Source organism: Montipora capricornis, chromosome 9 (assembly GCF_036669925.1).
Source record: "Montipora capricornis isolate CH-2021 chromosome 9, ASM3666992v2, whole genome shotgun sequence".
NCBI classification, from domain to species: Eukaryota; Metazoa; Cnidaria; class Anthozoa; order Scleractinia; family Acroporidae; genus Montipora; species Montipora capricornis.
Window position 1 is genome coordinate 51,047,357 of NC_090891.1, and position 13,267 is coordinate 51,060,623.

Below are 13,267 nucleotides of genomic sequence, written 5' to 3' on the forward strand. Positions count from 1 at the left end.
TTGAAGTTACCAGCCGGTTTGTATGTGATTCTACCCAAGACATAAGCTCGCGCCTTGGGGTACTTAAACCATCAGTACAATATTTCTCAGCTGTATCAAATCAGAGGCCTTGTCCAACAAAATGATGATCACAGCGTCCTTCTTGCGAGAACAACGACAACGCTTCTCAGAAAAGAAGAATTGGTGTGGGGATTGCTCTCAAGAGACGCTTTTCAAACCATCTACGTGTATTCCGATTTAATCGAGTCTCAAGTAGTGGGAGATGCTCAAGCCAACTTACTTCGGATTCTCGTTCCTCGTGGTCAGCCGGGGAACATGATTACAGAAAAGGTCAAGGTGCCCTCCTACCATAGACTCCGTACAAGTGTGTTTTCACCATAGACTCCGTACAAGTGTGTTTTTATCCGTGGCGATCAATATAAGGGGAGACATAGGTCAATTGATACCATTTGCTTCTGGAGCCGTACGCGTGACCCTGCATTTTCGGCGTCGTGCTATTCTATAACAACATATTATTACCGATGAACCACCGATATTACCCATATGGACGACATGTTGTACCCTATATGCAGCCCGGTAAAGGAGGAGACATTAGTATATACGGAGGAACACACCCTTATGGTCAAGGGGGCAACGGCTTAGGTGGAATGTTTCGGGCCTTGTCTCGTTCAGCAACTCCCTTTCTCAAAACAACGGCACAAAAGGTGGGAAAACGAATGCTCGATGTTGGATTGGAAACGGGAACGCAACTTGTCCAAGATGTGATCAATGGTCAACCTTTAAAGAAAGCTGCCAAGACAAGAGCGAAAGCTGCTAGAAAAAATTTACTCACAGGGGTCATTGATGACATTACACAGCAAGGTCGACGAAAAAGAGTATATAAGCGCGCGGATACGTCAAAGCTGCGCAGTGAAGGACAGACCAAGAAAAGGAGAACACCTGGTTCAACGTTCAAGACTATTTTTGATTAAAGATGGCATCAGCACACCCCCTCTCAGCCCCTAGAGGAAATTCAAGTTTACAGTTGTTTAATGTACCTGTGACAGATGTGTCGATTGTTAGCAGAAAATGGGTCGATTACGAACCGGTTCAAACGGGAACTAATCCCATCGAGTTTGTCATCAAACCGTTGGCTGACTACATTGACATTAACAAGACAGAGCTGCGATTGGTAGTAAAGATTACCAAACAAGATGGATCTCCCACAGGGGATGGCAAGAAGTACACTCTGGTCAACAACGCCCTTCATTCCATCATCAAACAGTTTACCATCAAGATTAACGAAACGCTGGTAACAGAACAGTCAGACACTCAAGCATACAATGATTACATCAAGACCTTATTTAACTTTACGGAACAGGCCAAGAAATCGTACTTGTCCAAAGCTCTGTATTACAAAGACACTGCTGGATACATGAATGAAGTGGATAATACAGCAGAAAGTAATGAGGGCCTGAATAGAAGAGCCACATTTACTAACAACGGCACAGAAGTGGTCGGAGTGCCCCTTTGTGACGTGTTTAATATTGACAAGTTGTTGCTTGACGGTTTGGAGATCAAAGTCAAAGTGGATCTGAACAACGATGCTTTTGTTCTCATGGATGGGGAGACTCCAAACAACTGCAAACTAAAGATCATGTCTAGCACGCTTCGCATGCGCACAGTGTGTGTTGCAGACAGTGTGAAACTAGAACATGTACAGATCATGCAAGGTCACAAAGGGAGCGCACCGCTACCAGCCATTTATACCTTAACCAGAACCCCTACGCAGGCAAGGATCATCCCTCAAGGAGTCTTAAATCACACTGAGACAGATCTATTCCACGGTTTCATTCCTCAGTGCATCATTTTTGGGCTCGTGCGAAACGATGCCTTCAACGGGAACCTTGCAAGAAATCCTTTCAACTTTGAGCTGTTTGACCTGCAAGGCATTCGGCTGACTGTGAATGGAGAAGAAATGCCTTATTCTTATTCACGCGGGAGAGCGGAGTTCAATTCCCCGCCGGGGAGATGGGTGTCGTTTTTGTGTTCGTGTAGCTAGCCTGTGCTTTTCGTGTATCACCTTCTGCAGATTTCATACCAAACAAACCATAGATAATTCAAACGCAACTGATTAAACTGAAAGTTCCAATGATTAAACGTTTATTCAAATGCTCTCAAACGCAAGTCTCAAATTGATTGACGTAAAATTCTTGATTCGAAAATCTGTAGGTCGTTGATTATTACTAGAAGTTGTCGAGGGTTGATAGCTAAAGTTAGATTTTAAAGTTGAAGTTGATGGCTGATTCTTGATTATTGATGTTGATGTTGAGATTGAGGTTGAAGTTGGTTTGAACTAATAACAGAATAATGAAAATGCTCTTATGAGTACACGTGCTAATTACAGGTCAAGAATCACATTAAATCGTTGTAAAAGATAGACACGAGCCAAAATTTCCTAAGTTAAAACTATTGTAAATAAAATATGTAATCTAACTTTGGTGTCCTGGCTTGCTTGATTCGATAACGAAAACGTTCGCAAAATTCCGAAAATCGATAAGTTAATCCTTTAAGTTACGCCAATCTAAAAGCAAGTGTCCTGCAAGACGCGATGTCTTGTATCTGCCAAGTGTGACACTCCAATTACACTGGAACCCGATTGGCTGAGTGGATTACATAAATTTGTTGGCGTTACAAGCTAACACCTTCTCTCAAGTCAACTCTTCGAAATGTATGCGTTTGTCCTGGCTCCAGTCATAAAACGCGGGAGACATTGATATGATGACACAGTATAAATCAATGCATCAACCGCATGTTCTCGTAAAATTGCCATTCATTAGCTAATTCTCTTCATTAAGACTCCTTGTTAGAGTTTGTGTAGATTCAAGACAGTCATACAGTCTGGAAACAGGAGAGAACAATACTACATACCACACAAGTGAAGGGTACTTTCCGTACACTCTCATTGGCTAGCTCGGAGGTGAATGGCATGTTTCTCTTGGGACTTACGATGGTACCATGAGGAAAAAAAAACAACGCTTATGCAAAGTTTGCAGAGCAAACAAAGAGTATTATGGTATTTTTCAAGTGGTCTTTTTACCCGCTTCCCGTTCTACTTCAGTAAGTGAGGAGTTAGTTTTATCGTTAAATCAACTTGTGTGGTACATAGTAAAATAATCATTCCTCTTCGTGTCGCTAAAACTGGTAGATATTTACCACCACTTCTCTGAATAATTGCGAATTATGGTAACAACAGACCTTACGATAACGTGTTTGACCAAGAATCCTGTTTTTTTCCCAGCATCTTGCAAGTGCAAACTTCTCATCACTCACACCAGAAATAGCATCAATCAAACAAATGTTGAGAGAGCTTCCTTCGAGCGCAGGCGAAGCCCAGATCCACACAAGAAAGAATGTTCTGTTTTTTGGGGCGTTTGGTGGTGTACTGAGTAACCTGGTCCGTAAACTCAGTCGGCAGAGCGTGGTGCTGATAACGCCAAGGTCGTGAGTTCGAGCCTCACATGGACCAAGGCTTGCTCCGTGTTTTTTCTCAGCTACTGTGGTCTTTAATTAGCTGCCTACTTTACCAAGGAGATTTCCTTCTCGACCTGTCGGTCTAGTGGCGTTATGTTTGCTTAGGAAGTGAAAAAGTCTACGTATTAAGTCCACGAAAGACCCTTTCTTGTTTTGCTTTATCCAAAACGTTTAGCTGGCATTTCGGCGAAGCTGTTGTGTTCACCAAAGTAAACTTGAGTGCTTAACAGAGTTGCGGTCAGCTGCAGTTTCTGGTTATGGCAATCCGTAGAGGCCAAAAATTTTACATGCTAGACCCGCATTCCACAAGAAGCCTTCATCTCCATGGTGACGAGAGGCTGGTGCGCTTTTTCCTCAGCTTTGATAGCATTTGTTAAATTCCCGATCAATATTGATGAAACTTTGACTTTCAGTGATAGCATTGGCAAGCACAAGAGATCTCCAGAAAGCGGCCGACTCTAATTTCGGTACAGATGGTTGTAGATTGTTTGTCTCTTTAATTCAACCTTTTTTTACATTGAAAGCAACTTAGAGTTGACCAATGTTCCCTCTCTTCATTAAAGGGATATTAGTGAGCCCTATAGAAATCGACTTACTGGTATGAGGGATTAGCTCAAGTGGTAGAGCGCCCGCTTTGCATGCGGGAGGTACCGGGATCAATACCCGGATCCTCCACTTTTGCACCATCCTGAAGTCAACTGAGAAACCTCAAACACCAAAAATCTGTTACAACAGTCGTCAATTGAAGACCAAGGAATGACCGGTTTTTCAAAAACTCGACAACCCTCAAGGAGAGACACCACTCCAAAGAGATGGTGTTACTCAACTGCAAGACAGTGTAACCAATCCATGGCAATATAAGATACACTGACCTCAAGGCACCGATGGGATTTGAACCCATGACCTCCTGTTTATTAGACAGGTGCTCTAACCACCTGAGCTACGGCGCAAAGCGTAGATTGTCTGCTAGAAAATGCAGTCGTGACACGGGTGCTGCTACTACGTCGTGGAAGTATGTCATGCAAAAAGTTGACGAGTCCAGCATTTCACTGTGTGAACAGTTGAAAAGACAGCACAGGAGATAACGATGAGGACACGAACAGAACAATCCTCTGGAAAACCGTCGGCCTGGAACATAAGCAGCTTGTGGCTTCTAGCTTAAGCTGTTAGTTCAGGCTTAGTTGAGTTAGTGCAACAACCCCCACAAGCGACATAGCTTTGATTACTATCGTGTTGAAACAAGGGTTGTCTGCCCGTGTGTCTCTGAGTAGCCGCTAGTTTCACTCATTCCCGTCGACAGCGTCAAATATAACAAATGTAGTGTTGGAGGCTCGAAATTAGTTTAAGGACATCGCTAACTCTTTTAAAGATGAACGTCCCTATCCTGGTGTCCTCGGTAGTATAGTGGAGAGTATCCCCGCCTGTCACGCGGGAGACCGGGGTTCAATTCCCCGCCGGGGAGATGGGTGTCGTTTTTGTGTTCGTGTGGCTAGCCTGTGCTTTTCGTGTATCACCTTCTCTCAAGTCAACTCTTCGAAATGTATGCGTTCGTCCTGGCTCCGGTCATAAAACGTAGGAGACATTGATATGATGACACAGTATAAATCAACGCCTTAACTTCATGTTCTCCTGAAATTTCCATTCATTAGCTAATTCTCTTCATTAAGACTCCTTGTTAGAGTTTGTGTAGATTCAAGACATTCATACAGTCTGGAAACAGGAGAGAACAATAGTGCATACCACACAAGTGAATGGTGCTTTCCGTACACTCTCATTGGCTAGCTCGGAGGTGAATGGCATGTTTCTCTTGGGACTTACGATGGTACCATGAGGAAATAAAAACAATGCTTATGCAAAATTTTGCACAGCAAACAAAGAGTATTATGGTATTTTTAAACTGGTCTATTTACCTCAGATCAAACGAAAAAGAAAAAACCGGCTTCCTGTTCTACTTCGGTGAGCGAGGAGTTAGTTTTATCCTTAAATCACCTTGTGTGGTACATAGTAAAATAATCATTCTTCTTAGTGTCGGTGAAACTGGTAGATATTTACCACCACTTCTCTGAATAATTGCGAATTATGGTAACAACAGACCTTACGATAACGTGTTTGACCAAGATTCCTGTTTTTTTCCCAGCATCTTGCAAGTGCAAACTCCTCATCACTCACACCAGAAATAGCATCAATCAAACAAATGTTGAGAGAGTTTCTTTCGAGTGCAGGCGAAGCCCAGATCCACACAAGAAAGAATGTTCTGTTTTTTGGGGCGTTTGGTGGTGTACTGAGTAACCTGGTCCGTTAGCTCAGTCGGCAGAGCGTGGTGCTGATAACGCCAAGGTCGTGAGTTCGAGCCTCACATGGACCAAGGCTTCCTCCGTGTTTTTCTCTGAGCTACTGTGGTCTTTAATTAGCTGCCTACTTTACCAAGGAGATTTCCTTCTCGACCTGTCGGTCTAGTGGCGTTATGTTTGCTTAGGAAGTGAAAAAGTCTACGCATTAAGTCCAGCAAAGACCCTTTCTTGTTTTGCTTTATCCAAAACGTTTAGCTGGCATTTCGGCGAAGCTGTTGTGTTCACCAAAGTAATCTTCAGTGCTTAACAGAGTTGCGGTCAGCTGCAGTTTCTGGTTATGGCAATCCGTAGAGGCCAAAAATTTTACATGCTAGACCCGCATTCCACAAGAAGCCTTCATCTCCATGGTGACGAGAGGCTGGTGCGCTTTTTCCTCAGCTTTGATAGCATTTGTTAAATCCGCGATCAATATTGATGAAACTTTGACTTTCAGTGATACCATTGGCAAGCACAAGAGATCTCCAGAAAGCGGCCGACTCTAATTTCGGTACAGATGGTTGTAGATTGTTTGTCTCTTTAATTCAACCTTTTTTTACATTGAAAGCAACTTAGAGTTGACCAATGTTCCCTCTCTTCATTAAAGGGATATTAGTGAGCCCTATAGAAATCGACTTACTGGTATGGGGGATTAGCTCAAGTGGTAGAGCGCCCGCTTTGCATGCGGGAGGTACCGGGATCAATACCCGGATCCTCCACTTTTGCACCATCCTGAAGTCAACTGAGAAACCTCAAACACCAAAAATCTGTTACAACAGTCGTCAATTGAAGACCAAGGAATGACCGGTTTTTCAAAAACTCGACAACCCTCAAGGAGAGACACCACTCCAAAGAGATGGTGTTACTCAACTGCAAGACAGTGCAACCAATCCATGGCAATATAAGATACACTGACCTCAAGGCACCGATGGGATTTGAACCCATGACCTCCTGTTTACTAGACAGGTGCTCTAACCACCTGAGCTACGGCGCCAAGCGTAGATTGACTGCTAGAAAATGCAGTCGTGACACGGCTGCTGCTACTACGTCGTGGAAGTATGTCATGCAAAAAGGTCACGAGTCCAGCATTTCACTGTGTGAACAGTTGAAAAGACAGCACAGGAGATAAGGATGAGGACACGAACAGAACAATCCTCTGGAAAACCGTCGGCCTGGAACATAAGCAGCTTGTGGCTTCTAGCTTAAGCTGTTAGTTCAGGCTTAGTTGAGTTAGTGCAACAACCCCCACAAGCGACATAGCTTTGATTACTATCGTGTTGAAACAAGGGTTGTCTGCCCGTGTGTCTCTGAGTAGCCGCTAGTTTCACTCATTCCCGTCGACAGCGTCAAATATAACAAATGTAGTATTGGAGGCTCGAAATTGGTTTAAGGACATCGCTAACTCTTTTAAAGATGAACTTCCCTATCCTGGTGTCCTCGGTAGTATAGTGGAGAGTATCCCCGCCTGTCACGCGGGAGACCGGGGTTCAATTCCCCGCCGGGGAGATGGGTGTCGTTTTTGTGTTCGTGTGGCTAGCCTGTGCTTTTCGTGTATCACCTTCTCTCAAGTCAACTCTTCGAAATGTATGCGTTCGTCCTGGCTCCGGTCATAAAACGTAGGAGACATTGATATGATGACACAGTATAAATCAACGCCTTAACCTCATGTTCTCCTGAAATTTCCATTCATTAGCTAATTCTCTTCATTAAGACTCCTTGTTAGAGTTTGTGTAGATTCAAGACATTCATACAGTCTGGAAACAGGAGAGAACAATAGTGCATACCACACAAGTGAATGGTGCTTTCCGTACACTCTCATTGGCTAGCTCGGAGGTGAATGGCATGTTTCTCTTGGGACTTACGATGGTACCATGAGGAAATAAAAACAATGCTTATGCAAAATTTTGCACAGCAAACAAAGAGTATTATGGTATTTTTAAACTGGTCTATTTACCTCAGATCAAACGAAAAAGAAAAAACCGGCTTCCTGTTCTACTTCGGTGAGCGAGGAGTTAGTTTTATCCTTAAATCACCTTGTGTGGTACATAGTAAAATAATCATTCTTCTTAGTGTCGGTGAAACTGGTAGATATTTACCACCACTTCTCTGAATAATTGCGAATTATGGTAACAACAGACCTTACGATAACGTGTTTGACCAAGATTCCTGTTTTTTTCCCAGCATCTTGCAAGTGCAAACTCCTCATCACTCACACCAGAAATAGCATCAATCAAACAAATGTTGAGAGAGTTTCTTTCGAGTGCAGGCGAAGCCCAGATACACACAAGAAAGAATGTTCTGTTTTTTGGGGCGTTTGGTGGTGTACTGAGTAACCTGGTCCGTTAGCTCAGTCGGCAGAGCGTGGTGCTGATAACGCCAAGGTCGTGAGTTCGAGCCTCACATGGACCAAGGCTTCCTCCGTGTTTTTCTCTGAGCTACTGTGGTCTTTAATTAGCTGCCTACTTTACCAAGGAGATTTCCTTCTCGACCTGTCGGTCTAGTGGCGTTATGTTTGCCTAGGAAGTGAAAAAGTCTACGTATTAAGTCCAGCATAGACCCTTTCTTGTTTTGCTTTATCCAAAACGTTTAGCTGGCATTTCGGCGAAGCTGTTGTGTTCACCAAAGTAATCTTCAGTGCTTAACAGAGTTGCGGTCAGCTGCAGTTTCTGGTTATGGCAATCCGTAGAGGCCAAAAATTTTACATGCTAGACCCGCATTCCACAAGAAGCCTTTATCTCCATGGTGACGAGAGGCTGGTGCGCTTTTTCCTCAGCTTTGATAGCATTTGTTAAATCCCCGATCAATATTGATGAAACTTTGACTTTCAGTGATACCATTGGCAAGCACAAGAGATCTCCAGAAAGCGGCCGACTCTAATTTCGGTACAGATGGTTGTAGATTGTTTGTCTCTTTAATTCAACCTTTTTTTACATTGAAAGCAACTTAGAGTTGACCAATGTTCCCTCTCTTCATTAAAGGGATATTAGTGAGCCCTATAGAAATCGACTTACTGGTATGGGGGATTAGCTCAAGTGGTAGAGCGCCCGCTTTGCATGCGGGAGGTACCGGGATCAATACCCGGATCCTCCACTTTTGCACCATCCTGAAGTCAACTGAGAAACCTCAAACACCAAAAATCTGTTACAACAGTCGTCAATTGAAGACCAAGGAATGACCGGTTTTTCAAAAACTCGACAACCCTCAAGGAGAGACACCACTCCAAAGAGATGGTGTTACTCAACTGCAAGACAGTGCAACCAATCCATGGCAATATAAGATACACTGACCTCAAGGCACCGATGGGATTTGAACCCATGACCTCCTGTTTACTAGACAGGTGCTCTAACCACCTGAGCTACGGCGCCAAGCGTAGATTGACTGCTAGAAAATGCAGTCGTGACACGGGTGCTGCTACTACGTCGTGGAAGTATGTCATGCAAAAAGGTCACGAGTCCAGCATTTCACTGTGTGAACAGTTGAAAAGACAGCACAGGAGATAAGGATGAGGACACGAACAGAACAATCCTCTGGAAAACCGTCGGCCTGGAACATAAGCAGCTTGTGGCTTCTAGCTTAAGCTGTTAGTTCAGGCTTAGTTGAGTTAGTGCAACAACCCCCACAAGCGACATAGCTTTGATTACTATCGTGTTGAAACAAGGGTTGTCTGCCCGTGTGTCTCTGAGTAGCCGCTAGTTTCACTCATTCCCGTCGACAGCGTCAAATATAACAAATGTAGTATTGGAGGCTCGAAATTGGTTTAAGGACATCGCTAACTCTTTTAAAGATGAACTTCCCTATCCTGGTGTCCTCGGTAGTATAGTGGAGAGTATCCCCGCCTGTCACGCGGGAGACCGGGGTTCAATTCCCCGCCGGGGAGATGGGTGTCGTTTTTGTGTTCGTTTGGCTAGCCTGTGCTTTTCGTGTATCACCTTCTCTCAAGTCAACTCTTCGAAATGTATGCGTTCGTCCTGGCTCCGGTCATAAAACGTAGGAGACATTGATATGATGACACAGTATAAATCAACGCCTTAACCTCATGTTCTCCTGAAATTTCCATTCATTAGCTAATTCTCTTCATTAAGACTCCTTGTTAGAGTTTGTGTAGATTCAAGACATTCATACAGTCTGGAAACAGGAGAGAACAATAGTGCATACCACACAAGTGAATGGTGCTTTCCGTACACTCTCATTGGCTAGCTCGGAGGTGAATGGCATGTTTCTCTTGGGACTTACGATGGTACCATGAGGAAATAAAAACAATGCTTATGCAAAATTTTGCACAGCAAACAAAGAGTATTATGGTATTTTTAAACTGGTCTATTTACCTCAGATCAAACGAAAAAGAAAAAACCGGCTTCCTGTTCTACTTCGGTGAGCGAGGAGTTAGTTTTATCCTTAAATCACCTTGTGTGGTACATAGTAAAATAATCATTCTTCTTAGTGTCGGTGAAACTGGTAGATATTTACCACCACTTCTCTGAATAATTGCGAATTATGGTAACAACAGACCTTACGATAACGTGTTTGACCAAGATTCCTGTTTTTTTCCCAGCATCTTGCAAGTGCAAACTCCTCATCACTCACACCAGAAATAGCATCAATCAAACAAATGTTGAGAGAGTTTCTTTCGAGTGCAGGCGAAGCCCAGATACACACAAGAAAGAATGTTCTGTTTTTTGGGGCGTTTGGTGGTGTACTGAGTAACCTGGTCCGTTAGCTCAGTCGGCAGAGCGTGGTGCTGATAACGCCAAGGTCGTGAGTTCGAGCCTCACATGGACCAAGGCTTCCTCCGTGTTTTTCTCTGAGCTACTGTGGTCTTTAATTAGCTGCCTACTTTACCAAGGAGATTTCCTTCTCGACCTGTCGGTCTAGTGGCGTTATGTTTGCCTAGGAAGTGAAAAAGTCTACGTATTAAGTCCAGCATAGACCCTTTCTTGTTTTGCTTTATCCAAAACGTTTAGCTGGCATTTCGGTGAAGCTGTTGTGTTCACCAAAGTAATCTTCAGTGCTTAACAGAGTTGCGGTCAGCTGCAGTTTCTGGTTATGGCAATCCGTAGAGGCCAAAAATTTTACATGCTAGACCCGCATTCCACAAGAAGCCTTTATCTCCATGGTGACGAGAGGCTGGTGCGCTTTTTCCTCAGCTTTGATAGCATTTGTTAAATCTCCGATCAATATTGATGAAACTTTGACTTTCAGTGATACCATTGGCAAGCACAAGAGATCTCCAGAAAGCGGCCGACTCTAATTTCGGTACAGATGGTTGTAGATTGTTTGTCTCTTTAATTCAACCTTTTTTTACATTGAAAGCAACTTAGAGTTGACCAATGTTCCCTCTCTTCATTAAAGGGATATTAGTGAGCCCTATAGAAATCGACTTACTGGTATGGGGGATTAGCTCAAGTGGTAGAGCGCCCGCTTTGCATGCGGGAGGTACCGGGATCAATACCCGGATCCTCCACTTTTGCACCATCCTGAAGTCAACTGAGAAACCTCAAACACCAAAAATCTGTTACAACAGTCGTCAATTGAAGACCAAGGAATGACCGGTTTTTCAAAAACTCGACAACCCTCAAGGAGAGACACCACTCCAAAGAGATGGTGTTACTCAACTGCAAGACAGTGCAACCAATCCATGGCAATATAAGATACACTGACCTCAAGGCACCGATGGGATTTGAACCCATGACCTCCTGTTTACTAGACAGGTGCTCTAACCACCTGAGCTACGGCGCCAAGCGTAGATTGACTGCTAGAAAATGCAGTCGTGACACGGCTGCTGCTACTACGTCGTGGAAGTATGTCATGCAAAAAGGTCACGAGTCCAGCATTTCACTGTGTGAACAGTTGAAAAGACAGCACAGGAGATAAGGATGAGGACACGAACAGAACAATCCTCTGGAAAACCGTCGGCCTGGAACATAAGCAGCTTGTGGCTTCTAGCTTAAGCTGTTAGTTCAGGCTTAGTTGAGTTAGTGCAACAACCCCCACAAGCGACATAGCTTTGATTACTATCGTGTTGAAACAAGGGTTGTCTGCCCGTGTGTCTCTGAGTAGCCGCTAGTTTCACTCATTCCCGTCGACAGCGTCAAATATAACAAATGTAGTATTGGAGGCTCGAAATTGGTTTAAGGACATCGCTAACTCTTTTAAAGATGAACTTCCCTATCCTGGTGTCCTCGGTAGTATAGTGGAGAGTATCCCCGCCTGTCACGCGGGAGACCGGGGTTCAATTCCCCGCCGGGGAGATGGGTGTCGTTTTTGTGTTCGTGTGGCTAGCCTGTGCTTTTCGTGTATCACCTTCTCTCAAGTCAACTCTTCGAAATGTATGCGTTCGTCCTGGCTCCGGTCATAAAACGTAGGAGACATTGATATGATGACACAGTATAAATCAACGCCTTAACCTCATGTTCTCCTGAAATTTCCATTCATTAGCTAATTCTCTTCATTAAGACTCCTTGTTAGAGTTTGTGTAGATTCAAGACATTCATACAGTCTGGAAACAGGAGAGAACAATAGTACATACCACACAAGTGAATGGTGCTTTCCGTACACTCTCATTGGCTAGCTCGGAGGTGAATGGCATGTTTCTCTTGGGACTTACGATGGTACCATGAGGAAATAAAAACAATGCTTATGCAAAATTTTGCACAGCAAACAAAGAGTATTATGGTATTTTTAAACTGGTCTATTTACCTCAGATCAAACGAAAAAGAAAAAACCGGCTTCCTGTTCTACTTCGGTGAGCGAGGAGTTAGTTTTATCCTTAAATCACCTTGTGTGGTACATAGTAAAATAATCATTCTTCTTAGTGTCGGTGAAACTGGTAGATATTTACCACCACTTCTCTGAATAATTGCGAATTATGGTAACAACAGACCTTACGATAACGTGTTTGACCAAGATTCCTGTTTTTTTCCCAGCATCTTGCAAGTGCAAACTCCTCATCACTCACACCAGAAATAGCATCAATCAAACAAATGTTGAGAGAGTTTCTTTCGAGTGCAGGCGAAGCCCAGATCCACACAAGAAAGAATGTTCTGTTTTTTGGGGCGTTTGGTGGTGTACTGAGTAACCTGGTCCGTTAGCTCAGTCGGCAGAGCGTGGTGCTGATAACGCCAAGGTCGTGAGTTCGAGCCTCACATGGACCAAGGCTTCCTCCGTGTTTTTCTCTGAGCTACTGTGGTCTTTAATTAGCTGCCTACTTTACCAAGGAGATTTCCTTCTCGACCTGTCGGTCTAGTGGCGTTATGTTTGCCTAGGAAGTGAAAAAGTCTACGTATTAAGTCCAGCATAGACCCTTTCTTGTTTTGCTTTATCCAAAACGTTTAGCTGGCATTTCGGCGAAGCTGTTGTGTTCACCAAAGTAATCTTCAGTGCTTAACAGAGTTGCGGTCAGCTGCAGTTTCTGGTTATGGCAATCCGTA

At 43.7% G+C, this 13,267-nt stretch overlaps 1 protein-coding gene and 16 non-coding genes across 17 annotated transcripts; 13 read left to right on the forward strand and 4 right to left on the reverse strand.

Moving 5' to 3' along the window:
- Positions 1 to 973: 973 nt before the first annotated feature.
- On the forward strand, positions 974 to 2,041 carry LOC138017780 (uncharacterized protein F54H12.2-like). The gene has a single exon (XM_068864761.1). The coding sequence runs from the start codon at positions 974 to 976 to the stop codon at positions 2,039 to 2,041; it is 1,068 nt and encodes a 355-aa protein (XP_068720862.1).
- A 1,394-nt stretch (positions 2,042 to 3,435) lies between these two features.
- Positions 3,436 to 3,508, forward strand: Trnai-gau (transfer RNA isoleucine (anticodon GAU)). Its single transcript has one exon. It is a non-coding gene; the product is annotated as a tRNA-Ile (tRNA).
- Positions 3,509 to 4,389: 881 nt separating this feature from the next.
- Positions 4,390 to 4,463, reverse strand: Trnai-aau (transfer RNA isoleucine (anticodon AAU)). The gene has a single exon. It is a non-coding gene; the product is annotated as a tRNA-Ile (tRNA).
- A 440-nt stretch (positions 4,464 to 4,903) lies between these two features.
- Positions 4,904 to 4,975, forward strand: Trnad-guc (transfer RNA aspartic acid (anticodon GUC)). Its single transcript has one exon. It is a non-coding gene; the product is annotated as a tRNA-Asp (tRNA).
- An 830-nt stretch (positions 4,976 to 5,805) lies between these two features.
- On the forward strand, positions 5,806 to 5,878 carry Trnai-gau (transfer RNA isoleucine (anticodon GAU)). Its single transcript has one exon. It is a non-coding gene; the product is annotated as a tRNA-Ile (tRNA).
- A 608-nt stretch (positions 5,879 to 6,486) lies between these two features.
- Trnaa-ugc (transfer RNA alanine (anticodon UGC)) lies at positions 6,487 to 6,559 on the forward strand. Its single transcript has one exon. It is a non-coding gene; the product is annotated as a tRNA-Ala (tRNA).
- Positions 6,560 to 6,760: 201 nt separating this feature from the next.
- Trnat-agu (transfer RNA threonine (anticodon AGU)) lies at positions 6,761 to 6,834 on the reverse strand. Its single transcript has one exon. It is a non-coding gene; the product is annotated as a tRNA-Thr (tRNA).
- Positions 6,835 to 7,274: 440 nt separating this feature from the next.
- Trnad-guc (transfer RNA aspartic acid (anticodon GUC)) lies at positions 7,275 to 7,346 on the forward strand. Its single transcript has one exon. It is a non-coding gene; the product is annotated as a tRNA-Asp (tRNA).
- An 830-nt stretch (positions 7,347 to 8,176) lies between these two features.
- Positions 8,177 to 8,249, forward strand: Trnai-gau (transfer RNA isoleucine (anticodon GAU)). Its single transcript has one exon. It is a non-coding gene; the product is annotated as a tRNA-Ile (tRNA).
- A 608-nt stretch (positions 8,250 to 8,857) lies between these two features.
- On the forward strand, positions 8,858 to 8,930 carry Trnaa-ugc (transfer RNA alanine (anticodon UGC)). Its single transcript has one exon. It is a non-coding gene; the product is annotated as a tRNA-Ala (tRNA).
- Positions 8,931 to 9,131: 201 nt separating this feature from the next.
- On the reverse strand, positions 9,132 to 9,205 carry Trnat-agu (transfer RNA threonine (anticodon AGU)). Its single transcript has one exon. It is a non-coding gene; the product is annotated as a tRNA-Thr (tRNA).
- Positions 9,206 to 9,645: 440 nt separating this feature from the next.
- Positions 9,646 to 9,717, forward strand: Trnad-guc (transfer RNA aspartic acid (anticodon GUC)). Its single transcript has one exon. It is a non-coding gene; the product is annotated as a tRNA-Asp (tRNA).
- An 830-nt stretch (positions 9,718 to 10,547) lies between these two features.
- Trnai-gau (transfer RNA isoleucine (anticodon GAU)) lies at positions 10,548 to 10,620 on the forward strand. Its single transcript has one exon. It is a non-coding gene; the product is annotated as a tRNA-Ile (tRNA).
- A 608-nt stretch (positions 10,621 to 11,228) lies between these two features.
- Trnaa-ugc (transfer RNA alanine (anticodon UGC)) lies at positions 11,229 to 11,301 on the forward strand. The gene has a single exon. It is a non-coding gene; the product is annotated as a tRNA-Ala (tRNA).
- A 201-nt stretch (positions 11,302 to 11,502) lies between these two features.
- Trnat-agu (transfer RNA threonine (anticodon AGU)) lies at positions 11,503 to 11,576 on the reverse strand. The gene has a single exon. It is a non-coding gene; the product is annotated as a tRNA-Thr (tRNA).
- Positions 11,577 to 12,016: 440 nt separating this feature from the next.
- Positions 12,017 to 12,088, forward strand: Trnad-guc (transfer RNA aspartic acid (anticodon GUC)). The gene has a single exon. It is a non-coding gene; the product is annotated as a tRNA-Asp (tRNA).
- An 830-nt stretch (positions 12,089 to 12,918) lies between these two features.
- Trnai-gau (transfer RNA isoleucine (anticodon GAU)) lies at positions 12,919 to 12,991 on the forward strand. The gene has a single exon. It is a non-coding gene; the product is annotated as a tRNA-Ile (tRNA).
- The last annotated feature ends 276 nt before the right edge of the window (positions 12,992 to 13,267 follow it).